The 27955-nt window shown below is 40.0% G+C and overlaps 2 protein-coding genes across 2 annotated transcripts in view; both read right to left on the bottom strand.

The window, feature by feature from the left end:
• The window catches only part of hay (ATP-dependent DNA helicase hay), an 89243-nt gene that overhangs the window by 27398 nt on the left and 33890 nt on the right, over window positions 1–27955 (bottom strand). The window lies entirely within an intron of this gene.
• On the bottom strand, window positions 2382–25431 carry RhoGDI (rho GDP-dissociation inhibitor). Its single transcript, XM_065217583.1, has 5 exons — window positions 24940–25431; window positions 13132–13307; window positions 12955–13064; window positions 12780–12894; window positions 2382–4155 (listed from the first exon to the last, which is right to left on the bottom strand). The coding sequence occupies exons 2-5, from the start codon at window positions 13304–13306 to the stop codon at window positions 3959–3961; spliced, it is 597 nt and encodes a 198-aa protein (XP_065073655.1). The 5' UTR covers window position 13307; window positions 24940–25431; the 3' UTR covers window positions 2382–3958.

Here is a 27955-nt window from a genome sequence, read left to right as displayed (position 1 = left end):
GGTTAAAAAACTAGCCAAGGGGAGGGAATTTTCATTTCAGCACAATTTTGAGATTTTAAATTTTACATTTTTCGAAATACCCAATTAACAAATGTATATAATCGGTAAAAATGTTTAAAATATTTGCAGAACAATTTTACCTAGTGTCTCACTTTCCAACAGGTGCTTCCAAAAATTTGGTATTTTGTAATCGTAAAATTGAACATATTTGAAGTTCTGTGGCGAACGTTTCTGCTCAATTGATCATAAGTTTTTTTTTCTTCCTGTATTTAGGAGATTTTTAGCCGTATGCTAGTTCATCTCCGTAAAGGGTGGGAAGCCTTAGAAAGAGGTCCCCCAGCCACATTGCTTGAGTATCAGGAGGTCCTTGGGGGCCCCGTCCAGTGGGGGGATGTCCGGGCGGCCGAAAGAATCGATGGTGGTAAATCCTGCAGTATAGCTTCGCCGCCTTCAAAAAGCGCAGTACAGCTGCTTGAGTTGAGGGCACGTCTGCTAGCGTGTCCCGTACGCTGGCAGGCAGACCGTGGAGAGGCAACGAAGGTGCTCGAATTGTGGACATACGCATAACACAGGTCTTCCTGAATGGTCCTCCGCTGAAATCTTGTGAAATTAGGGAGTGTCCTGTCCGGAGTCTGGAAAAAATCCTCTGATCTCGCAGGTTTACAAGGTCCGCCCACTTTCCGATGTCACGTTTAATTTGTCTAATAAACGGAAGTCTGGCACTGGACCATTCCGTTGCCCACGCTGTCCGCACTGTGCAAGTGATCTATCTCTTCACGTCCTGCAACGGTACCTTGTGCGAGTACGGAGGACCCGATGGGCCTGACCCGGCTAGGTTGTCCGCCTCGATGTTCCCTGGGATCCCGCAGTGTCCGGGAATCTATGCGTATGTAGTGTTTGGTGGCGCAACCTTGATCATAAGTTAACAAAGTTATATCATGTCAAAGTTGACAATTTTGTATGGAAATCGGCATGCGCATTGAACACAACTGTACCTTGATATAACGTAACTGTCACTTTTGAATTCCATCGTCGATTTATCGTAAAAGATCATTCAAACAAGCAAAGTAATAACTCCATCGGACAGATGAGATAATCCCCCATCTATTGGTAATATTAATTTGTATCATTCAATTGTTATTAGGGAGATATTGATGATGGAAGTCAATAGTGACCGTTACGTTATATCGAGGTATACCTGTATATGTATTTTAGCTTTACTCGCAATAAGAGCTGTTGTGCTTGTGTGCATTCTGAAAATAGCAAGTAACGATGTCCTAGCAATAACATTTTTGATAAGAGGAATTAGAACGAAATCACGTTATTTGATAATTCTAGATAGAGCTGGAATTAGGGCGTAACAGCTTTTGTAAACAATGACTTCTCTCGATGATTTCTCGGAAGCCATGGCTCTCCCTGGCAAATCAACATCACCATCGAGTAGAGGAAGACTTCTCCTACCCGATGGATATATTGGTTTGTGTAGGCGTGCCTTGAATTCCGAGAAATCAACGAGAGAAGTCATTGTTTACAAAGGCTGTTACGCCCTAATTCCAGCTCTATCTAGAATTTTCTTTTTGCTCGAATATTGTTCTACCGTCAACCGTTTCAACCCCTGGGCCTGAGTTCAATCCCAATCGGCGCAGTCGGGATTTTCTAAGGCAAACATCTCTCATCACGCCTTCCTTCGCCGTTTGTCCCCGGTTCATGAGTTGATGGGTCGATAGGTAGAGTCCAGGTGTGGGAGCTGTCTCCCTGGCGTCGGTAACATTGGTACTCAGTACGGAAAGCAAGATCGAAGGAAAACAAATCCAAGGAAAACTAAAAATGTAATGACTGTTAAAAAACGTTTTTGCGAATCCAATTGGCATCGGTTGTCATTTAGTTGTATTTTGTATGGATTGTTGTCATTATTACCACTGTACTATCAACCGGTGGAAGCCAACGATTTTAAAATGGCTCACTACTTGACTAGCCTATTGGTCCCAAGTATATCTGTAAGCGTACCCCATTCTAATCAAAATTCTAGTACTACACTTTGTTTGTTATTCGCTATGAAAGTTTGACAGATAAAATGAGGGATTCGTGGATTTTCCTATGTTTCGAGGGGTACATCGATTAGCTTGGGACCGAAGATAGTACCAGAGCTGAGTCAAAAAGTTAGCACGTTTCTTCGGGACCTTCTGGTCTTAGAGTTACCTCTATGGTACTATAGCCTGTTTGACGAAGAAAAAAAGCAAAACAAAATAGAACAGCTCTTTAAAAAATACAGATGAATCACAATAGGGGGGGAAATATAAAACTGTGATAACGAACAATATGGGGTTCTTTTGCAGGATGTGATATATATCAACGTACGATCCCAGTAGAACACAACTCAATTATTGTTTGTTTGAACAAGTTGAGCACAAAACTGACTGTAGTTTGTTTTGTTTATTTTCAATGCTATAATCTTGGCGCTACTGGTTTTATTATCTGCATTAATCGGTTCGGGTTCTGCGGGTTTATTTCATTTGTTCATTCTCCTAGGTATATATGGCTAATCGGTTGGTTGTAAATAGGGTTATTGATTTTTGTTGACCAGTTACTTTTCTTGAACTTATGAATTCCTGTTTTTAAATGCGTGTATTATGCGGATTTCTAGGTTCGACCAACTTAAACACGTACTGACTATTTTGATTTACAAAACAAAATTTACGAAGCTAATTTAGAAAGCTAACCGTTTAAGTAGTAATCGAGAAAAAAAAGTATACTGCCGTGTAAATGCAAATCCTGGCTTGGCGATACTGCAGCTAGGTTTTCACGCAAAACTATTGATTGTAAACATTGTAAGTCAAAATAATTCGCAATATACTCACCTACAAAGCGCAAAGATTGCAACAAATCCTATCTGGTTTGAGAAATATGAAAAATCATTACTAATTGTTCTTTTATTTTACCTTCGACGTTTCCTATCTTGCTAGGTAATGGTGTAAAAAGGTCATTTTTATTGGTTCTTATGCTTACACATTTATGCACTTGTTTGTCGCAGCTAGGATTTTATTGTTTGCTCTCGATTTAATTCTTAATCTTATTATAAAAAGGTAGCACTTTTGGATATACTTTCTTTGTTTTCTTCCATTCGCATAGGTTAGCAGGATAGTATTTTTACGGTTTTATTGCTTTTTGAAGCACATACTTTTTCTCGTTTGGCAGCACAATCATACACTGCTAGTGAAATGATACTACAGCGCACAGAAATGGAAACGAGCAACGACGCAAAGGGAAAATGCAGTATTTCTGTCTCTATGTTATCAACTGCGATAAAGTTGAATACATTAGAAATTGGAAAATGTTTCTTAATCACGAAATCCACCGAGAATTGTTTTATAACGCTCAGTAGAAGGAAAACGATAATACCATATAGTTATAATACCGTGGCTGCTAAAGCATCACATTTAACCCCGTTGACTTGTTCTCGTTCTTGTTTGTTCTTCCAGATTACCGACGCTCACAAGCAAATTAGTACAACACGAACTTTGGAAACGGCAACATTTTCTTCTCGCTTAATTACTTGTTTTTGTTCATTCAACACCTTGAACGTTCTGCACCTTTTCACTGCTGTTTTCACCTTGCTTTGCCTATTATAGGATAATAAACTTTAAAAATGAAATAATATGTATCTGGCTACATTTTAAAGCGATAAAACTCCTTCACGAAGACCTTATTCTTATGTTTTCTTCTCATGTAATCTCCCATTTTGTTTCATGTTCGTCCGGCAGGGCACACCTATCCGGAGGAGTGCACGCGCGAATCTTCTACTGAACCCGATCGAAAGCTGACATACTGTCAGCTCCTCTAACCCTTATTTTTCTTCTGTATATGCATAGTATGTATGTATATATATAAACGTGATTATTTGATGCAGAGCGATTGTTGTTCTTGTTTGTTTAAGCATCTTAAGATTTTAATAAATTCTTTACTGCCAGTCTTTTTTAATCTCGAAACTCCATTCCCACTTGAGGTGCTCGTTCTTGTCGTCGTCGGTGAAGAGAGACGACACCGAGTAGGTACCGCGGGCCATCATTCCCGAGGGGGCCTCCTCGAACGGGGTGGTGTAGCTTTGGATTTCCTTCTTCGGCGGGTACGAGCCGACCATCTGAGTCAATTTGTCCACTGTGATGATTTCGGTGGTGTTCGGATACAGAGTGAATGCATTATAAATGACAACGAATGTTATAAACATGTTATTAAGATTGATAAACCATTATATGTTGAATGTGCAAGATTTTGCCAAGTGTATCCCTTAGAGCAGTGAAAACCGGTAAATGTATTGCTTTTAATTGTTCAATACATTACTAAAGTAAACGTGCAAAGCATGCAAATTTTGTGTTAAGGTTAAAACTTATTCTAGTATGATAGGTTAGCAACTATCAGTTACCTAACAAACAAAAAACTCATCATCAAGCTAAAAGAAAGCCAACATCAGATTTCATTCGTAAAATGTGTTACTGAAATTCCTCAAAAAGTGCCGAAAACTAAACAAAGCATTTAATAGAACAGTACTTTAAGTTGATAATTTCCATTCATGATAAATAAAACTTACAAAAAATCGATCCCAGTTTGGATGTCGTTATTAAAAAAAAATGCAAAATGAGGGCCTACAAAGGAACATGTAAGTGATAAAATAGACAAAATAGGGTAAGAAATATTGCGAAGTTTTTCTTTATTTAGACCCAAGTGATTTTAATTTCGTCGTTGTCAAATTTCACTTTCGATTTCGCTCTCATCAATCCCACCTTGAAATATATAGGGGAAATGGCTCTAATGTTGGCCTATGGATCTAAGATTGGGCCCATCGCTAAAAATCTGCTATTTATCAATTTTATCTAGATGAAAGCGTCATCGCTATTGAAAATGTAGTCGATTGATGAATTTATGTATGGGCTCAAATTGGGGCCATTTAGGCCGACATTACATCCATTTCTCCTATGTATAACGCTTGGTTTCCATGACATTTCTTCTGGTGTTTACTTTTGACTCCTTTGTTCCAAACCATAACAAATCCAGCTGGTGAACCTGATGTTTGCGCGCGAAAACGACAAGGAAAAGCTGAAATGGTAAGAGTTTCAAAAACCACAGAAGATTTTGGCAGCTTCCACATTTCGTCGAGAAAGTCTAAATATTCATAGAAACCACAATAAAGCTTGAGTCATTTAATATCTGGACGCAATGTTTATTTTACTGCAGTACTCCTAGCGGTCGGATCTGGAATGTTTTGACAGCAGTTTGTTTTGAAATGTTTCATTTTCAGCACTGAAAAGTTTATCACGATTCATTCTGTTTAAAAGAAGTTATACTTGATGGAAGCCTTATAGCCTAATCAGTAAAAGCACGGTATTACCAAGCCGGAGGCGGCGGGTTCGATTCCCGGTCTGGTCGAGGGAATCTTTCGGGGTGGAAATTTCTCGACTTCCATGGGCGTGGGTGGAGTATCATTGTACAACCTATAATCGCATATCAGTCCCATCTTTACTTGATTTCGTATGCATATGGGACTGATATGCTATTATGGGCAGCGTACTTGCCACACAATATACAAATTCATGCATTGGTATTGGCATCGAAAGCTTCAATGAACAGGCTTGCCAAAAGCTCCATCAAGACTCAAGAGTCATCAATAAGCTCAACTCCAGCATATTTTGATGATGATATCTTTTGCTCTGCCAACCCGCATCGCTGAGAGGGATGGGGAGCTCGTTCTCGGGTGTACATCGACCGCCTACCGAGCAGAAATTTTAACTTCGTGATGCGCTCGCGCAAAGCAGTAAACTTGGAGCTTCGTGATGTATTCGTAAATAGCTTGGCTCTTGATGGCTTCTCCAAGTGCGCATGAATGAGTGATTTTGTATTGTATTCGAGAAAGAAGTGCACAACCAAGAAATTAAAAGAAAACATTATGGAACGTATGCATATATTCCGAAACTCAAAAGTAGCAATTTTATTCTTAGGGTAACTGTCTATATTCTCGGTAAACGCCCCTATTTCAGGCAAAGCAGGATAGCTTTCGTGTTTGTAAACTGAAACCCGATTTCGGCATTTCAACTGTCTCGTCATCGTAGGGTAAACGCTCCTATTGTTGCCGTACGTTAGAAGCGTTAGGTTCCTATAGTTGTGTATTGAGTCTCTATGCACAACTATAGGAACCTAACGCTTCTAACATACCGCAACTATAAGCGCGTTTCCCCTGTAGCGGATCATCTCTTGTGTTGCAAACTAAAATCGCAGTTGAGAATCAAGAGATATTGGGCTATGCCGGGAATACATACATAGAGTCGGAGATAGAAACTTCTACGCTATCTATTGATGAATCTACGCGAAACTGCACCAGTGCACACCTAGGTTTGAAATCCAAAACCACAAAAGTGATAATGTACTAAAAATATTCCATACGATTTGACATACGATTTTCATTTCCATCTGCTGGTCGACCGTAACGTAGATTCATCAATCATGTATAAGTTGCACATTGCAAATTTAATGCTATGCAGAATTTTTAGGTAGAGTAAGTACATTTTTAACACAGCGGATTATTTAAATGTTAATTATACTACCTGTAATTATCACGCGTTCATTAAATAACGTTTCAACTAACATTGATTTAAATTTCTTTTCAAATTGAAGTTGTGTTTTGTTTAAATTTTTTCTCACAAGATTTATACTTTAATTCACCATCTGCTTAATCTCCTAACTTGCGGAAGAACAGAGCCGTATCAAAATTTGATTTGCGTTTCTGCGACATCTGGCAACCAACTGAAAGTTATGAATTAATCGATTCAGACTCAACCTGATTTAAACAATTGAAATAGGTGGAACAACCAAACGTAAACAATGGCTTCAAACACAAATTCATCGAAAATCAAAGCACATCCAAACAATCTTACGCCATCATCTGATAGAGCAAACTTGCTTTATCGAATGGAAATTTTAGTTTACATGGTAGTGTTTTGATTCTCGAGAATTTTGTGTTTAAAGCCATTGCTTACGTTGGGTTGCTCCGCCTATTTCAATGGTTGGTCCAGAAAGATTTCCGAGCTACCGAGTGTGCAGCGAGGGTAGCAAATTGAATGAATGAACATGTTAAAAGGCAACAGGAGAATACGAAAACATCACCAACGGATAATCTATAAACGGAGTAATTAGTGTTTTTACTAGTTTTTCTCATAAAGCACTTAGCGGAAAAAAACGATCAGAGTTTTGTGACTGAGTTTGAGTAACCCAAAAATTGGTCCCCAAATTAAAAAACATCAGTCTCTCAAAATGTTACGTTCTCTGGGAATGGTCCTATAGTCCATGGAATGTATTGTTGGGTATCATTATATTGAATGGAAGATCCGTGCATTAATCAAAAGCAAACCCCACACGCATCAATATATTGACGCGAAGGGGAATTATTGACAATAATATTGATGATGTGAATTCAGAAATATTGTCAATCTCGATGTATTGACGTCAATATAGAACATATTGACAATACAATTATTGTCAATAAAAGCAATCGTGTAGGGTCCACTAAAAGCCGTGCGTGCTCTCTCCGAGTGCATAACGAAGCTCACCGTTTAACCGAGTCCACCCCAAAGTTCAAAATGTTGTTTGGTGAGCAGAGCCGATGTAAATCATGCCTCATCCAAGAACGAACCCCGCATCACTCATCGTGATGCGTGTTTGTGAAAGTCCAGCTTGAGCATCAATCTGAGCTCGAGCTCTTTTGCGCTCTTTGGATTTGACATCATTGCTCTTCATAGAGCTTTTTGACGTTTGATCGGTGCACACTACTGCACCATTTAAATCGAACGAGTGCGAGTAAGAGGGAAACAGATTAGTGGGAAAACAAACCATCCATTCATTCATGTGTGCTAGATAGAGAAAGACGATTAAACGTCAAAAAGGTCTATATGTGAGGGATGAACTACCTCACGATGAATGAGCATCTATACGGCATAATCTAAATTGGAGGAATTTAGGCAAGCCTGCCAATTAATAACTGTGGAAGTGCATTTGGAACTCTAAGTTGAGAGCACGCAATAAGCTAATATGCGCTAAGCAATAAACTTGAAATGCGAATAAGAAGAAGAGACTTGATGGAAACCCGCAAACCGAAAATTAATTTTCGACACCCACTTGGAAAATCCGACGTGGTCAAGTTCAAAAATCGCCAAGTCGTTGAAATTGGCTTAATCAACCGTGTGCGTGCAGTGTTCTCAAACGTATCCGTGAGTGGCATACTATCAATCGGCAGGATCATAGCAAGCGTCGTAGTGGAGCTTAGGATCGGAACCTGCATTAGAAGGTATTGAGAACGATTAGCGCAAACCCAGGGCTGTCGGATTATGATATCGCCAAGAAATTCAGAAGGATTCGTCAGCGAGAAGGATTTCGATCTGTTCGGGCCAGTAAGCAACCAAACAGGACACTGAAGCAGAATCTAGTGGCCAAAAGACATGCCCGGAAGTTGTACACTGAGGTTCTTACAAAGTACGACGGATGCAAGGACGACTAAACGAACGTGAAGATGGATTATGGGCAGCTTCCCGGACAAAAGTTCTACAAAGCCACTAGTCGAGGTGATGTCCCTAGTAAAGGGTGATACGGTCAAAATTTGGTCAATATCAACTTGACGTATTTCTTTCAATTTTGCATTTAAAAAACCTGAACACCCCTCATTTTGAAGGTGTGTGTGTGTAGAATGTTGCTCCTATTTTGATTTTGGAATTCACTCTTCAGTTGTCAAAATGCCGTCCAAGCAAAAAGAGCAGCGTATCAAAATTTTGCTCGCGCATCGCGAAAATCCGAGCTACTCGCACGCAAAGTTGGCAAAATCGCTGAAAGTTGCCAAATCAACCGTTACAAATGTAATTAAAGTGTTTGGGGAACGTTTGTCGGCAGCCAGGAAGTCTGGATCGGGGGGAAATCGAAAACCGGAAGCCGCTGAGACGACAAAGAGAGTTGCCGGTAGTTTCAAGCGAAACCCTAACCTCTCTCTCCGAGATGCCGCAAATAAGCTGGGTGTATCGTCTACAACCGTGCATCGAGCCAAAAAACGAGCCGGACTATCGACTTACAAGAAGGTAGTGACTCCAAATCGCGATGATAAACAAAATACGACGGCCAAAGCGCGATCCCGGAGGCTGTACACGACGATGCTGACGAAGTTTGACTGCGTGGTAATGGACGACGAAACCTACGTCAAAGCCGACTACAAGCAGCTTCCGGGACAGGAGTTTTATACGGCAAAAGGAAGGGGAAAGGTAGCAGATGTTTTCAAGCACATGAAACTGTCAAAGTTCGCAAAGAAATATCTGGTTTGGCAAGCCATCTGTACCTGTGGCTTGAAAAGCAGCATTTTCATAGCTTCCGGGACTGTCAACCAAAAAATTTACGTGAAAGAGTGTTTGAATAAACGTCTGCTGCCTTTCCTGAAGAAACACGGTTGTTCCGTACTGTTTTGGCTGGATTTGGCATCTTGCCATTACGGTAAAAAGGCCATGGAGTGGTACGCCGCCAACAACGTGCAGGTGGTTCCCAAGGACAAGAACCCTCCCAACACGCCAGAGCTCCGCCCAATTGAGAAATACTGGGCTATTGTCAAGCGGAACCTAAAGAAGACCAAAAAAACTGCTAAGGGCGAGCAGCAGTTCAAGGCAAACTGGCTTTCTGCGGCGAAGAAGGTGGACAAGGTGGCTGTACAAAATCTGATGGCAGGGGTCAAGCGTAAGGCCCGGCAATTCGGATTTGGAAAAGCGGAAGCCTAACTGAATATTTTTCCTGAATTTTATACTAATTGAACTTGAAAAAGAAATTTAATTTGATTTTTTAAATAAACGATTTCACCGATTTACACGCGTTTTCCCTTGACCAAATTTTGACCGCCCTTTAAGTTCAAATTCATTTTTGCTGATAAATTTGCAAGAAAGCTTATGATCTCGCAAGGTATTTGCAGCTGCGGACAAAAAACCCAGGTTTTCGTGACAAACAAGAATATGGATTCCAAAATGTACAAGCATGAGTGCATAAAAAAAACGTATTCTTCCGTACATTAAGGCTCACAATGGACCTGTAAAGTTTTGGCCTGATTTGGCAAGCTGCTACTACAAAGGAGAAGTTCTACAGTGGTATCGATACAACGGGGTAGATTTCTTCGAAAAGGACATCAATCCACCCAACTGCCCTCAATTTCGCCCAATTGAGAAATATTGGGCAATTGTCAAACAGAAGTTAAAGAAGAATGGAAAGGTGACTTAGGATGCGACAGAGATGAAGAGATGGTGTTGAACAAAACGACCGCTCAGGTTAGCCAACAGAGTGTCCAAAATATGATGAGTGGTATTCGAAGAAAAGTTAGAGATTTCACCAAAACCAAATCGGAATAATTTGTTCGCTATTTTTCCTTTAAAGTGCAATAAATGACCTTCACTTTGAGTACTCAACATTTTTATTTCATCAGGCTTTACAAAAAAAATGATACTCCCTTTTCAAATGTTACGCGAGGGTTCACCGAATTTCATATATCTTAAAAGTGCTTAAGAGAGGATCTGCGAACTTAGGACTTTGAAGAGATTAAGAGATGTACAACGAGCTCCGAACGAATACATACATCTTAATTGGGTTCTTTAAGGGTATTGAGATAAATGGAACCCAAACCCCAACTTTCATCAATGTTGGTACACTGGAACTATTTTAAATAAGGTCGATTACATTTGCAAAAATCCCCTTATTAGCGCCTCTCGGTGTCACTTTGTATGGGAGCGAGCTCACAGTTTGTTAGTTTAGTGTCAAACAGTGAAGTTATTATTTTACTTTAAATCTTGATTTAAAAATCAAGATGAAAGTATGAGGGTTCGAAAAAAATATCGCTGTGCTCAGAAAACGAAACTCTTCCAGATGATGTATAAAAACCGATACATTTTTCAAAATTAAAAAAAAAAACAATTAGTGTTCAGGGAACTGATAAGATCGTGGACGTTCTGAGATATTTTAGAACTTTAAGGGTTTTAAAGGTCTCGAATACTCAAATACTTTCTGCGGCATCATAGAATCGTTCTGAAAATGGACTTACGGGAAATTCCATCAAACAATTAAAAAAAATGAGAGCTAAAAAGGACAACGAATTCACTAATGACCTATTATGGCTGATTTTACATGGCAAATCAACCATTACAACGACCATTTGGGGATTCTATCAAACTTGTCCTTAATTATTTCTTCAGTACTATGCGTCGGCAAACTAAGCATCATCTGTTGGTTATCTGTGTAATTGCAGCTGATCTGACAATAACGGAGTAGTAACCGCAGGCGGTCAATCATGCTCATGCTCATGGTCAATAGTATGCGTGGGCGAACGACAAATTGACGATGGAAGTCACTGTTTACAAAAGCACTTATGTATATTTGAAAGTGTGTCCTTGAAATGTTTGGAATAGAGTCTTAAAATAATTAAAATTAAAACTTAGATGAATTCCAACTAAATGGATCTAATCATCGCCAAATTCGCACCAGACCTAATATGAGATGGAAAGCCGTGCCAAATCCGTAGTCGTAACAACCTTGCTATAGGCAATATATTTGAAGCACTGGAAGTTGGTAGTCGTAAGTAAGATAGGAATTATTCGTCTTCAAGCCATTGACATCCATCTGGAAAATCTTCTGTTGTACGATTATCCAACCTAGGGAATGGGCCTCAACTAGGAACGTGGTGTATTAATGTTTGAATCTTTGTTTACAAAACCAGATACGTATATTTGAAAATTCATCATTGATTCCGACAGCACGGAGATGGAGCTAAATCTGGTACTTGGTACACATCCAAAGGCCGGTAACATAATTCGGAACTGGTTACTGATTTCTTGCGAATTACTTTAGCAACTGAAGTAGACAAAAAGTATAAGAATATTAAATACCGATTGAGCGGATTTTTAAAAAGACGCATTGGCGATGAAGTCATAAGAGAATTTAAAGCTACTTACATATTTAATAATAAAAAGTCATATCAATATCAGTTCAATGTTAATTTAAAGCTTCCAACGCTCAGATGTGTGTAGCAAGTATACCAAGCATCAAAATATCACGAAAATGACTGCATTTTTATTTTGGATACGCCTCTACGCTTGGTATAATTCCCATTTCAAAATGAGATAATACGAATGCCTGTTATCTATACCGACTCACCGAGATAACGAAAATCACGTCATTTTAAACGACTTAAAAAAAATATTGAATCCCTCAACATACAAGTGATATAATATTTACTACTCATAAACGCGTAACAGTCCCATTTGAATAGGAAATCAAGCACTGTTATGCTTTTATCGGCAGATTACCCCGTTGTTGTTTGGAAGTGCTTTGCCTACGGCGATTGATTAACTATGAAATAAGGCGTAACCTAAACAAAATAAGACTATGTTAGGCTTTAAAGTGCATAAGAAAGAAGCCGCAAGCACATACTACACTCAGATAGAAGTAAAGAACGCAAAACTCAAACAAATTCCCTCCAGCTGAGTACCGCTTACCATGAATTGCTTCAGGATTGCATTTAAATTATAATATTATTAGCAAAGCAGAAATAGGTTGTCCCCGTGGTCATGGATTAGTTCGTTGGAAACACGGTAGGTAGTTTGGTAGCAGGCAGAGAAAACAATAATGACATTAAAAAAATCGGAATATTTTTCAATTAAACATCGAAAAACTGACACCAAGCATTCGTTGTTTTAGGAAATGTAAGGCCAATGAAGGGCATAACTTACCGGGCACTCCCATCCTGTAGGTTTTCTGGACGTATTTCAGCCCATGAACAATTTCCCTCTGCACAACGAAATCGATGCGAATCTTATACTGGATGCCTTCCTTAATCACGAAGACCTACCGTTCAAAGGAACAAGATTTAGATTCAGATTTGTTGGTAATTTGAGCGATTCTTACATTCTTTTTCAGCTTGGAAATATCGCCGGACAGGTCCAGTTCCATGGGATCGCGATCAGCCACCAGAAGAGAGAGTTTTTTCACAATAACCTTCCGTGGGTCCGAGTCGTCTGTGGTAAGATAAAATCGTTAATTGATACGTCACGCAGCATCCCGTCTTAACAGTAAATGACTTACCGAAAATAATCTTCTCGGATTGAGCTTCCCCTAGCAGGGCTTCTTTGTACTTTCGTAAGCTTTCGTCCTCTGCGTCGGCTGCCATGATTTCCTCGATGGTCTTCTGCGGGGGAGGCTGGTAGTTGGCATCGTGCTCCTCACCCTCGACATGATCGACAGCTTCTTTCTCAGACATGCTACGGAGCAAAGATAAAAATTGAATTTTGCTTTAGATTAGCTGCAGCACCCGATAGGCTCTAGAAGCAGAAAAAGAAGGTACCTAAGCGTAAGCGCGTGTGGAGCATTAGAAACCCTCAGAATATCGTTGATTTATGCTTAAGCCGCATTTTTCAAGTCTATTCTATCATGTTATCATAAATAACCATTAAAATTAAACATTGAATAACAAATAAAGTGATTTGGAAAATCAGGCGTAACATTTGATAATGGCACTGTAAACAAACTTTTTAAGGCCCTTTACACGCTAACCAAAGTACGCTCACGCAAACCAACATCATCGGATAGGGGAAACTCACTCCTTTGCGAAAGTGGTATTGGTTTGCGTGGGGGTACTTTGGTTAGCGTGTAAATGGCCTTAGAAAGTTTGTTTACAAATGCATTTGTGCCGATTTCAAATGTTACGCCTGAAATAATTGTTACGCAAGATGGTCATAGAACATACACACTTAAACAGCGACCCTGAGTTCGGTAAAAAAAAATACCATCTTAGATCGGTAATGTTAAAAATTACAGATGTTTCGGTATTTTCGAGGGGGGCGACTCTATCTAAGATGCAGGAAATTTTCTGCTTTGCTGTTGTGAGATTCACTCGCGCTTAATAGATAGAAACACGATTGATTATGATTTTGAAGATTTCCTGCAAAAGGGTGGAGAGCGCTGCGAGTAGATGGGTTTAGATGCAAGAGATGAAAAAAGATTTTCCGTAAATTGATTCGCTAGTGTGAGATTTTTCGACGATTTAAAATCGAGATTTAGATGTGTCGCACCCCTCGGGTATTTTCTCGTTTTATTGCTGAAAACTGTAAATGAAATGACCGAATTTCGGTAATTTAATTTCAATTTACCGAAAACGGTAAACATTTTACCGGCAGGTCTGTAAATCAGCTTCATCACTGACTTCGGTGAAATATTTTACTGAAGTTTCGGTAAACAAAGCGTTCCATTACTGAGTTCGGTAATGGTCTAGGTAAACGTCAAATCCACCATATTGTTATTTTCGATCAACTTTAAACACGGAGAACAAATTCGTTAAGTTAAGTTAACAATCCTAATAGTTACTTTCACATGGAAAAATATTGTTGTTTGAAAGAAACCTATAGTTATTCCAACATTGTCAACTCAATCATATCTACCTAGTAGATTCAACTGTTCATCTTATACTCAATTCAACTATAACTTTGATCAATTATAACAACCGTCAAATGTAATTTATTTATATAATTTGGTTTCAAATGATCATCATAAATCCACATACTTTTAACTTGTGATGCGTAGAGCAGGCGATAAGATAGCTGGTTCTCACGCAGATGAACACGGTTCAAATCTAAGTTGAATGTTCTTGTTCACTTTTTTATGATTTTGCAGTTGTTTTTTTGAGATCGATAAAGAAGCAAAACAAACTTCCTTAATATGTCGATAATGAAGAGCAGTTCGTTTAATAAACATTGTAAAATTTTGCTTTTCTAACAATAGTTTTCTTGAATCAACTAAAGCATAGTTGTATTTTGAAGATTGACGTTTGTTCATCTACTGAAAAATATAGTTGAGCCAACCGAGGAGCCAACTATGGACTATAGTTGTTGCCCTCTATACATATATAGTCAAATCAACTATAGTTTCGGGTTATCTCTAAAACAATTGAACAATATAGTTATTTCGACCGGAAAAATAATTGCGTCTGCTATAATTTGTTCTCCGTGAAAGCGTTCGTGCTTGTGAAAAATAAAATGGTGAAATTATGGAGGCTGTTATACAACACCAAAATGAGTGAATCGTAGATTAATTTTCGTTATCTAAATAAATACCGATTACAGATGGCCGATGTTGTTGCTTGTTTTTTTTTTCTGTCGGTCCAAGTTCCATTCCCGTTGGCGACGGTCTGAAAACAGCATTTGGAATATTCTTCCAAAGCTTCCTTGTTTTCAGTGTAGCGCCGAATCCTTCCGTCAAAAACGGTTTTGTTCATTGGTGGTGCAATTTGCAACACTAACTTATTGATCACGACAGCAGCCAAATGTTTACATGGGTTGCAGTGACCGCCACCTTGAAACAATATTAAAGCAAATTACAGTTGAGTCGGTTACCTTTTTAAAAAATTACAGATCTCTCGGTAATTTTCGATTTGCATATCGTCCTCAAAATTACAGTTCTCCGGTAAAGTCGACTACAAATCAAGCAATGCACATCGGTAAACGTTACCGATCGTTCGGTAAATTTGGCAGCTAATTTTGCTGATCCAGTTTACAGATTTTTCGGTAATGTTCTCGATTACCGAAAACATTACCGACCGTTCAGCTGTTGAGAATTCGGTAAATGAATTACCGAAGTCGGTGATTTTTTCTAAGTGTGTAGTCCTGATGGATAATGTGTTTCGTTAAACTAAAACATATTTTTTCAGTAAATAATGGAGTAGAATGAAAGTTAGATGAGTTCTCATTTACATTTTGAATGATTTTCTTCAATTTTAACCATCTTAATGCTACAAAAAAATGGGCAGATAGTATCAATCATGATCACATCAACCAGGAAATGCATACAGGGCAGTTGGCCAACCTTTTCCACATTCAGAGGAACTGAAACAGAGACCACACACAACGCAAAGTGGATCTTCCAAATTCTCTGTTTCAGCTTGTCACTTCATTTTCTTCGGTCTGGGTGCTCTGGAAGGCATTTTGCGAGCTCGTTTCACTTGTGTAGCTTTCAGAGCGTGGCAATTGTTGCTTCGGTCAACTCCGTAAACATGTATAGTTGTACACACCAACTGCTCATTTTTGTGTTAATAACTTTTCACTCCGTTGTTGAAATTTATTTTTCTTCCATAGTTCTTAACATTTACATCAACACCAATGAATTTTTACACTTAAAATCCGAGATGTGCAGCGAGCATTTCTCACTATATTTTTGCAACGCTAAAAAAAATACAGTTTATTACTAGAATTAAAATCTACTTTTTTACGTATCGATAATAAGCTTAAACTCTATTCTATCGACTATTAAAAAAAAACTATGTTTCGTCAACTGTGTGCAAAGTTATTAGCAAATGAGCAGTTCATGACCAAAACTGTGTATGCCAAGCATTGCCGTAGCCTTTTCCTTCCGGCACTTGCTTCTCTGAGTAAACCGGCTCCTCCAGTGACGAATCATCAGTCGGAACACAACTTGTCTCCATACTCGAATCATCAGCCCAGTGTCTTGAAACTGGTGTTGCCCAATCGGATACAAGCCTGGGTTCAATCCCAGTCGGCGCCGCCGGGATGTGCTGAGGCATACCATCTCTGATCACACCTTCCTTCGGAAGGGAAGTAAAACCGTTGGTCCCCGGTTCATGAGTTGATGGGTCGATAGGTAGGATGCAGGTGTGGGAGCTGCCTCCCTGGCGTCGGTAGCATTGGTGCTCAGCACAGAAAACAAGATTGACGAAAAAAAAACATGCTCATCGCCATCTTCACCATCGAAAGACTGTGCGGTGAGTGGCGTCGCGTAACCACACTTTTTACCTGTGCACCAACTTTCAAAAACAGATTTAATGCCATATTCATACTCGAATCGGTTGTTTAACACACTTAATCTTCTAGTTAACTCGATATCTATCCATTGCAAGCAATATTTTGATAATTGTTTATGTTTTGAGAGTTGGTGCACAGGTAGATTGAGGTTAAGGCGACGCCACTGGCGGTGACGTGGGCAATCCCGTCTGGTTGAAGCAGATATTCGCATTTACGTAGCACTTCTGCGGATTGGTTTCGGCCGATTTTGGCTAAATTGAACTGTGACGAATTGATTTCCTGCGTCATCCATTCCGTCTCCATTAATTCCTGCTTGGTTATCCAAGTTTTGAGATTCTTGTCCATCAGCTAAAGCATCACTTACTCCAATTCTTCGCTGATTTCGTGCGGAATGATTTGTTCGGATTGCAGGATTTTTTCAATGTCCACGTGGGTTCTCGAAGAACATCAACACGTACAGTGTCACGCCGAGAGCCCACATTTCCAGGTCTGGGCCAGAGTAGTAGTTGCCTGACAACTACCAGGTCGTGCCGTAGAAGGCAGACAAAATGTGCCCTTCCTGTACGAACGTCGCCGATCCGAAGTCAATCAGCTTGATATATTGATAATTGTGATCGATGATAACGTGCTCGTCTTTGATGTCCCGTTGTAGAATGCTCAGGAAAGCAACCACTTTAGCAATCTGTCGAAAGATCCGTCATCACGGGTCTTCGGTCGATAAATTTAAGGATTCCTTGTAGAGTCCACAAATGGCCACCACGTAGGCTATACATGCACTTCCACTTCGAATTTTCAATTACACACATCTCGAAAAATAATGCCCCATTTCACCTGAAATTGCTACTTCATGTATGCTGCAGTACAGCAAATGTGGAGTAACAGTTTCATTGTGGTACGTATCGAAGAAGCTGATATTTGTGCAGTCAAAGTTTCGAAGTGGTTACGAGAATAAGGATCTCACAGCGAAACACCTTAAACGGATCCATCCCGGAGCCGTGGATTTCCATCGCAACCTGGAAGAACTTGTCGTTCTCAAACCAAACATGTTGACAATGTTCGGATGCTTAACGTGCGTCAACAGGTAAACTTCTATCGGAATTTTCCGCTTCTCCTCGGTCTTAATCATAAATTGCGGCACGAACTTCTCCTTCAGTATGAATATCACCAGCAACCTAACCGAGTTCCGGTAGCTCAGGTTCACATAGCCGTACGCGCCTTTCCCGATGTGCCTCACCAGCTTGTAATATTTGCTGTACTTTCCGTGGATCAAATCTTCATCGCACTGCGACATACGAGAGACGGAGCGGGGCCGATCCGAGTGCTGCGCAGCAGCAGTATTGTTGATGGCCTGCCTAAGCGAATTGTCCACCGTACTAGTCACGCGGTTGAACGTCAACGTCAGATTCTGATGCCTATCCTCATCATCCAGGTTGTTGTACGATGAATCCGGATCCCAGCTTACCCTGATGCAGTAAACCCATAGAGGTAACTTTAAGACCAAAAGGTCCCGAAGAAACGTGCTCAACTTTTTGGCTCAGCTCTGGTACTATCTTCGGTCCCAAGCTGATCGATGCACCCCTCGAAACATGGGAAAATCCACGAACCCCTCATTTTATCTGTCAAACTTTCATAGCGAATCAAAACAAACATGTGTAGTACTAGAATTTCAACTAGCATGGGGTACGTTAATCGTTCGCTTGGGACCAATAGGCTAGTTCAGTGTGAGGCAATTTAAAATTGTTAGTTTCCACCGGTTGGTCGACCTTCCTCCTGCAGGGAAGCGTCTGATTCAAAATGGTGTACAGTATATCGTTGTTGCCATCGAAGTGAATCGCTTCCCCTCGGTACTTCCCATCCGAATAGATCGACCGGAATCGGGAGCGTTCCAACGGCCGAATATCGTTTCTGTTGATCCGGCGTTGGCGTGACCATTGTCTTCGGTAGCTCGTACGGTTTGACTAAGAGAAGAGGAGACAATACGGCGACGAAAACGAACCACTTTTCTGTCAAACGCGAACCAGCTCGTGATTGGCCGATTTGAAGTGCGTAAGATATAGATAGAGATAAAAGAGTAAGAAGCCAGTTGCCCCGTAACGTGGGTAGATCACCTTTTCGTGGTACGTTACGGGATGTAAGATCTACCACCGATTCCTAGTCCTGACTACTTCAAACTAGGGGAACAGGATTTTTCAGTAATCCAAGGAACACATCTTAGTCCTTGTTACTTTTTATGCCTTGTTTGATAGTGACAAGACTCGGCTTTGTCTACCGAGGATGATCTTTTTTTTTTTTTTTTATTGCGTTTATTTATAAGGCCCCCTCGCCTATTAGGCATTGCTTGGGCCGATGACCATTATTTACAATGCGATCCCTTCCCGCTTTTATTTTTCAAATAAAACGTATTATCATAGAGGTAACTCTAAGACCACTGGGTCCCGAAGAAAATCATTATTATTTTTGGCTCACTCAGTACCAGAACAACGGTCCCAAGCAGTCCCAAGCTATTTCACTCACCCCTGCATGTTCTGCATGAATCCACACACCCCTGATGTTATCTGTCAAACTTTCATAGCGAATCAAAACAAACATTGTGTAGTAATAGAATTTCAACGAGAATAGGGTACGTTAATCGTTTGCTTGGGACCAATAGGCTACTAAAGTGGTGAGCCAATTTAAAATCGTTAGTTTCGTATTGATTGTTGGTATTATCCCCTATTTGATAAGTTGCATTATTTTCATCTAAACGATCTATTTGCTGACCAGTCTTCTGGGTGCACTGATCAGCACGAACTTTCTTTTTTTCGTTCTCCTTGTGTTTCGACAGCCGGCGTTTGTTGGTATTTTCAATGAAATCCTTTGTTGCGTTTGATGAGCTGGTGCTAGAGTTTTCGTCGTTGCTTGAAGTGGGATGATCCTCGGTTTGATTGTCGGTGTTTCGCTGTTGTTCTTCTGCTGAGAACCCGGTGAAAGCAGGAGATGATTGACCCGATGTCGTTGGCTGGTTTTGTTCGATATCAATCGACGGGAAATCATCGAGACTGAATACCCCCTCGGTTGGTGGAGCTGCTGGAGCGGTGCTATTGTTCGATGTGGCTACATCCAAACATTTCTGTTTGTGATGTGCTGCTCGGCCACAATGGCGGCACGTTTTTGGTTGCTTGTCATACGTTACCAACGTTGTTTCGTTGTCGACCGTGATGTACGATGGAATGGCGCTTTCGAGTCGCATTCGTAAAACTCGAACACCGCTCATGAATCCTGGGAAGTAGTGCTTCCATTTCTCATGTCGACTGGAAATCACTGTCCCGTACTTTACCATGTGGTTCATAACAGTGGCTTGTGGCCATGCCAGAGGAAGATCATGCACTCGAACGGTCACTGCTTCACAATCCACATATACCGGGATTTTGAACTCACTCTTCGCACAGAGAATCGCGTGTTTATAGTTGTGCGCCTTTTCATAGCGCAAGGCAACTTCATTGTCTATCATCTCAACAAAAACACAATTTCGTACGTTATGAAACTGAATGCATCTAACGTCCGAATATTGAAGCTTAATATTGTTCTCGAAGAATTTTTGCACTTTTCCCGCATTGGGACGAACTGGAAGGACACTGAAGTCAACAACAAGTGTGTTTTTACGAACTACACTCATTTTCGCTACAATATTTCACCAAGTTAAGCAGAGCAGAAAGAGAACACGTCCGATGAATACGAGTAATGGCTGTCGAATGAGGATGATCTTGACACAGGGAAAAAATGAGTTAGTTGTCTTCATCTATGTGATTCCTAATCTTCTATTCGTTGTTCCCTAGTTTGAAGTGGTTAAGACTAGGGTTCTGATGCATGGTCATTATCGGTGTCATACCTTAATTTTGTTGCTAAGGAATCCAATTTTGACTGACAAAGGGGCGCGCCTTTGGAGGGTGTTTCAACACTCCGAAGGGTATAAATAGCGGGACCTTTCAATTAGAGTCGGATCCTTGCGATAAATGCAAGAGTGGCAACTGTAAAAAAATCGAATACTTCATCATTTCTCAATAGTGATGGAGTAATACGACATGCACTAAACTAAGGACACGGGATATACTACAATAGATCAATTTACTGGTCGCAGTAGTGTTAGGTCCCGAACAAAAGAAAAAAAAAAGAAGCCAGTTGTCTCCTCTTCCTCTTAGGGTTTGACATACTAAAACAAAACATTTGAACTGTCAAAATACCGGGTTGCCAAACATACAATAATTCACAAACAAAATCAGGCACTCTGAAAAAAATGTTGACGAAAAATAAGTGTGTAGAATGATCCTCACCATCCACGAAGTCATGACATCTACGTGAAGTCCACACGCAGACTAATGTCAACAATCAATACGAAACTAACGGTTTTAAATTGGCTCACTACTTGACTAGCCTATTGGTCCCAAGCAAACGATTAACGTACTCCATTCTAGTCGAAATTCTAGTACTACACAATGTTTGTTTTGATTCGCTATGAAAGTTTGACAGATAAAATGAGGGGTTAGTGGATTTTCCTATGTTTCGAGGGGTGAATCGATTAGCTTGGGACCGAAGAGAGTACCAGAGCTGAGCCAAAAAGTTGAGCACGTTTCTTCGGGACCTTCTAGTCTTAGAGTTACCTCTATGCTAGTGTCGCGTAGTGAGAGAATCATGGACTAACCAGTTATGTACGAAAACAGTAACCTTTTGTATGGTCAGGATCATGTGATATTCCATTCATTATTTAGTCTTTTTTGGTTCGTTATAAAATATCAAATGAAAAGTAAATTTTCTGAAAATCAATGTAATCAAGGAAAGTATTCAAAAAATCAATATTTGCTAAATTTATCACGGTAATTTTATACAGTTTTCATTAAATTTTACTTCAAGCTTCACGGTGGCCGTCTTACCCCGTCATTCCCTATATGGCCGGTCACTTCTGAAACCCTCCTCTCCACCTCAAATGATACGTCATTTATGTATGTGCCCTTACATGAATAGACCCAAACAATGCATACAAGAAAAGTAATGTATGCAGACAAGAATGATACCAGCGCAACTGGGAGATGGCTTAAGCGTTACGTCTGTTTGTCTGTGCTAGAAGCTTCACGCTTATAAATTGTTAATATAATGGGTACCAAAAAACGTCAATGCCACAATATTTTACATAATCCTTTAAACATCCAATTTCAATCCACGTTAAATATTCGCGGTGTTAAGCAAATTTCAATTGAAGTACGTTTATGTTGTAATCCAATTTGCTTTTTATAAAATAATGTGACTTCATTTAAGAATTCATCAAAATCCTTATGTCATTTTGATTCCAATTCGTTTATTTAATAAAGCTCAAATGTTAAAAAAAAAAACACCACGGAGCCGAATAACATCGAATATTTCATGAATTCCTTTTCCCAATGAGTGCCCATAATCGCATCTCAGTCAGTTGCTTGATTGTCTCTTTCATATGGGACTGTTATGCGATTATGGGTAGCTTAGTTCGTTCAAACGTGTTTGATGGGCATCGCTGGCTTCCTCTCTACTGTTCTTTAAGTCTTTCGGGAACGCTTAACATTCCTTAACTATGATTGATAGCGATGTGTGAAGGAAACTGCAACCATCTCGATATAAATCTACAAAAAAGGCTTGCTTAATCGCAGCATGTTCAAGATCCGTTTCTCACCTCCTTACTCCATGATACGAAAAGAGGTCCTTGGATGGCAATTTTCTCACCCTTAGAAGTTCTTTTCCGAGCTCAACGCGAGGGGCAGAAAGCTTACATATGAAACACTTGTCCTTAATCCCATTATATTTTATCCCTTGAGCACCTTTGTAAGAAAGTTATTCTGGATAATAAGCCTAACCAAACGCTAATTCGAGGCCGTATTCCTCCGGTGGGAAATCGTACAAAAACAGCGCTTTCATCTCCAAAATTTTGAAAGCTAATTTCACCTCAACCCAAGTAACCAACAAGCCGAATAAGTGAACCTTTCTGCCTTAAACGAGCCTCATCAGAGCTTACAAACACTGGTATAGCCGTTGTTCAGCTGTGTATAATCAAAAAGGCGAAATAACATGCCTATGGTTACTTGGAAATTGCAATAGCTGCAACACAGACAAACAGACATAACACATTGAACATTTCTCACTGTAAAACATCGTCGCTAAAACATTACCGCCATTTGTTAAGTACACTGTGGTTGATAGTACGCTGAACAGATGGCGTTAGTTTTTAAACGTCAAACTCAAGGGAAATGACTATGCGCGCCACAGATAGCGGTACTACCAACCGGTGGAAACTAACGGTTTTAAATTGGCTCACTACTTGACTAGCCTATTGGTCCCAAGCAAATCGATTAACGTATTCCACTCTAGTCGAAATTCTAGAACTACATTATGTTTGTTTTGATTCGCTATGAAAGTTTGACAGATAAAATAAGGGGTTCGTGAATTTTTCTATTTTTCGAGGGGTGCATCGATTAGCTTGGGACCGAAGCGAGTACCAAAAAGTTGAGCACGTTTCTTCGGGATCTCTAGTCTTAGAGTTACCTCTATGATATTACCATCTACGATGCTTTTAAATTGACCGTGAAATGCTTGTTCGATGAACAACTTGCGAGAGTTATGTCTGTTTGTCTGTGGCTGCAACATCACAATACAATAACTTTACTGAGAAGCTAATTTTCCGAGCTAACCAGGTATACAATAAAGACCTAGAATACTCAATAAAGCCACTCTATGCTGTCAAGGCAATGTTTCTCTACGTATCTTTGAATCATTTGCAATCATAAAAGTTCTAAGCCAAGCAATAAAAAAAATCTCATTTAGTCGATTCTTTGAGCCAATCAGGCAGTTAAGAACAGAATAAGGAGAACTACAAGTATTCAGAAAAGAATAATCCTCTTCTCTAAACTTTTAACCATTCTTGCTTTTACTGAAAGGCGCTGCAAAACGCTCAAAGGATTGATTTTTGTCTGTCAGACACAATTAGGCATAACATCTATTAAGGGACGTACGTTCCCCTTTTGGAGGTTAAATTTTTCAACAACTAACAACGTCTAGTGTCTACAAAAATTGATTTTTATCAACCCTTAGGATCTAATTTCATCTGAGAAATATACCAACACCCAGTGGGAGCTGAATTTATATTAGGCTCAAAATCTTCGAAATACCCTTTTATTTGAGTAATTTTTGCACAACTTACAAAAATGCAACATCAAGCATTGAGCAACCACAAGTTCACAACTCTATTTCAAATCTGAAATGAATAACCATCCTCAAACAACATTGAGCAATTCAGTTGTTTGACCATTGCGAAGTCAGTTATACTTATTAATAAGTTTTTGTGATTCAGAAATATTTCCCTGATTTTACAGGTCCATAAATGAATTCCCTGATACCCCTTGATTTTTCCAGGTATTCAACACCCTGAATTTTATAACTACTCAGTCTGGCCAGTGTTTCACGTTACATCGAGAAATAACATAATTTAAAAAAAATATCAATACTTCTATCATCTGGCACTGAATTTCCCTACAATGTTTTCCTATTAGTCATGCAGTGCAAACTCATCTCATCAACCACATACCAACCTTCGTGTCTTCTTCTATCATCTATCTAGACAGATAACGACCGAGTGTATCTCAACTAGCACGTTCCTAATACGCAACAATATCTCGGCGTTGTTTACGCTACTACTGTAACCCAGAAGATTGGCACTAAGTACCTCCTTTAATCGCTTAAAACATTAACCATTACCCCGAAAATCTTTCCCAACATTTCCAGAGCAAAAATGTTACCCAGTTTGCTACATTTTTCGGCTTTATGCCTCTCAGCCAATCCTCAACACTACACAAGGCAGACAGATCTAATTTAAGATAATGACGCCCCCGCAACTCCCAGACGGACCCCACCTATCGTCCTCCAGCGCGCTGCCGCTGTTGTTGCTACTTTGTTCTTTTCTCTTTCGTGCTGTCTGCCATTCTCCTGCCTTGCCACCCCCTTCGGCATATGTAGATGGAAAAGAAAAATCCGATCACCTGCCGTTCCGTTTAAATATCGAAAATTCTTTCGATAATTGTATACTTACATTGCTTGCACTTTACGCCCGATTTACACACACGGCTCACACACGAGCTCAGCAGAACCGTTCGATTTGGAAGTTCACTTCCTCCCGACGAGCAATTTTCTGACTTTTTTTTTCTGCTTCTTCCACCGGCTCCGGTTCCCCCACAGTGAGCTGCTATTCCGTTCGTACCGTATGTCGTATGTAGCACGTATGAGCAATACACACAGCCACACTCACTCGCAGTCGCGCAAGTATGATTAATCGAGAAAAATTTCAGCCCCACCGTCGAGCAACAGCAAAACGGAAAACTACTTAATCGCCGCGGCAACGCCACACTAAATATTGACCAATGATTACAAATTAAGAACCCCCGGAACAACCGCAAAAAACGGAAACAACACAACAGAATACACACGCAATAAATCCGGAAATAAAGAACAACTCGGCTTCGAAAACCGCTGCTGGCTTGTTAGCTGGACTTTGCGAAAAATATGGAGGATCAACTGACGGAGGACGACGGAGACTTCACTTTCTTGGCGTATGATGTTCTTGTTGTTTGTTCGCTCTCTCAGGTTCTCTCTTGCCGTTGTATTTATGCCTTTGAAATTTTTGACAGATCGAATGCAACGCGCTCTGTTTTTCGTGTTTGTGGGGTGGGGCCGTGAGGGAGTAAAAAGAAGAATCGGAACAATGTAATCTACATCAGAAATGGCAGTATATTGGCCTTCTCTTTATTTCCTTTTAGCAGCCAATGTTGCTGCTCCAAGGAAAGAAAGAGAAAGCTAGTTGAAAATTGCCAGACCTGTTTGCATACGAGAATTGTGCACCGCATGCAGCCAGAGTTAGCAGGGCAAACATGTCAGAAGGGTCTAAACGGAACGTAAACAATGACTTTAAACGTCGCTTTTTCAAGAATGAACACACGCCTACGGAATCTGACTAACACCATCTGATAGACCGAACATTGCTCTATCAGATAGATTAGTTATTTTGCGTGGGTGTGTTGTCATTCGTGAATAACCGACGATTTAAGTGATTGTTTTCGTTTCGAGTTAGGCCCTGCTGACTTGTTTAGTTGCATTTTTAGTTAGTGCCCGCCCGAGACGAATAGGTCTACCATGTTATTTAACAAATTCGCCTCATGGGTATAGAGGCTGTTGTGCACGCCTATTGACCACTTTGTCAAGCAGTTTTGGCGTGACTTTCTACCAGCGATTTCACAAAACTGGACCAAATCAGTGCCAACATTTCAAAGGGGCGTAATTGCTTTTGTAAACAATGACTTTAGCCGTCAATTTCTCGCGAATGAAATCTTACCTCTCCAAAATGACAATGCTAACTGGTAGAGGAAACATCTCTCTACCTGCTGGTGTCATTATTTTTCATGAGTGAGCTTTTATTCACGAGAAATCGACGGCTAAAGCCATTGTTTACAAATGCAATTACGCCCCTTTGAAATTTTGGCACTGAAATAATTTATATTTTTTTATGAAACGCACAAATGTTGGCTACTTTTCTCGAGGTTCTAGAAGAAAAAATCTCAAAATAATGTTTTATTTCAAAGTTCGAGTGGTAGTAAACCACATTTTAAAAGTTCGAATAAAATGGTTAATTCTGAATCTACCGAGTGATGGAAAAAAAAAAGTTGAATATTACATCCAAACAGCTGCACAGAGGTCATTCCATCAATGAAAATCATTGTATTTTTTACGGGATACAATACACAAAACCGATGTAATTCTCCCGATGTAACAAATTTGACGTACACGAAGCAATGTACACAATTGGATGTACACAGAGAGAAAAAACCCTACACACTTAAATTTTTCCCCCAAGATGGGCACCGCCGAGCAGCTCGGCATTTTATTTTGCTGGATCTCAATGAAAAACTTGCCGAGATTCAGCTAACAAACGGGAATTTTGCCGAGATCTCAGCTAACAAACGTATTTTTGCTGAATTTCCAGCAAAATAAAATGCCGAGCTGCTCGGTGGTGCCCATCTCGGCAAAAAATCTAATTGTGTAAATTTATGTTCTTGTTACTTAATTTTGGGTAATTTTGAGTTTTTCATTCCACTCTCACTTTTTGTTGTTGTCAAACACGGAACGAGAGATTCGATTTTCTCATGACTATCGTTCAATAAGCTACTATTGAGTATATAAGATATTCTCAAATTTGAGTCAATTGAACTTAATTTTGGGTAGAAAATACTCAAGTAACTATTTTTCCTTAATTTAACGTCGGTCTCTGTTCCGCAATCTAGTGCCAATCACCGACGGACATCGATAGCGACAATCGAATGTGCAAGGAAGGCAGCTTCCACACCTGCGTAGGATATCGCACCCATTCAACACATATGGGCCGGGCTTTAATTCCCTTCCGAAGGAAGACGTGACCAGAGATTGTTATGCCTCAGAAAAATCCTACCGACCTCGGCTGGGATTGATCCCAGACCCATTGGGGTGAGAAAGCAGTCACGTTTACCACTACACCACCGACGCCGGCTGTAACTATTTTTGCCGTAGTCAAATGTAAACTACTATAAGCAGTTTACTGAAAATTAAATGTTACTCACTGGCCGAGCAAAATTTTATAGCAATATCTCTTTCTCTCTCACAGAAATTTTACTCAGTTTTAGTAAAATTGCCGTTACAGATCTACTCGCAGTAAAATTTCGTGAGAGAAAATGAAATTGCAAAACAATTTTACTCAGTCATTGAGCAAGATTCAACAACTTTGCAAAGGCAAAAGTCAATAGAAAAATGTTCAAAAAACAAGGGGTGGTCACTCTACACACTTGTTTTGCGCCAACTTTTTTCTCAGTGTATCTCAGTGTGCCGCAGCCGCCGCAACTGTACCGGCAGTGTCAAGAAGTAATTGACCTGACTTTTGATTGCTTGTGAATAATGCCTTGTTTGACAACTCGGTATTTTAACAGCTCTTGTTTTTGTTTTGTTTTTCAATGTTTTCAAAAACGACACGGACTCCAGTTGGGACTACACACTGGATGCATCCATCTCCAAGGATGCCTGCAACG

The sequence above is a fragment of the Ochlerotatus camptorhynchus genome, unplaced genomic scaffold (assembly GCF_037179485.1).
Source record: "Ochlerotatus camptorhynchus isolate MF236.1 unplaced genomic scaffold, CSIRO-AGI_Acam_v1.1 ptg000077l, whole genome shotgun sequence".
NCBI classification, from domain to species: Eukaryota; Metazoa; Arthropoda; class Insecta; order Diptera; family Culicidae; genus Ochlerotatus; species Ochlerotatus camptorhynchus.
This window is presented reverse-complemented; position numbering and strand designations above follow the sequence as displayed.

Excerpts from the sequence above, each read along its gene's own strand:
- RhoGDI (XM_065217583.1), bottom strand. The coding sequence starts at position 13,306 with ATGTCTGAGAAAGAAGCTGTCGATCATGTCGAGGGTGAGGAGCACGAT. Across the intron at positions 13,065-13,131 it reads ATCCGAGAAGATTATTTTCG|ACGACTCGGACCCACGGAAG; the intron begins GTAAGTCATTTA and ends ATCTTACCACAG. Across the intron at positions 4,156-12,779 it reads CTACAGGATGGGAGTGCCCG|TGGACAAATTGACTCAGATG; the intron begins GTAAGTTATGCC and ends AAATCATCACAG.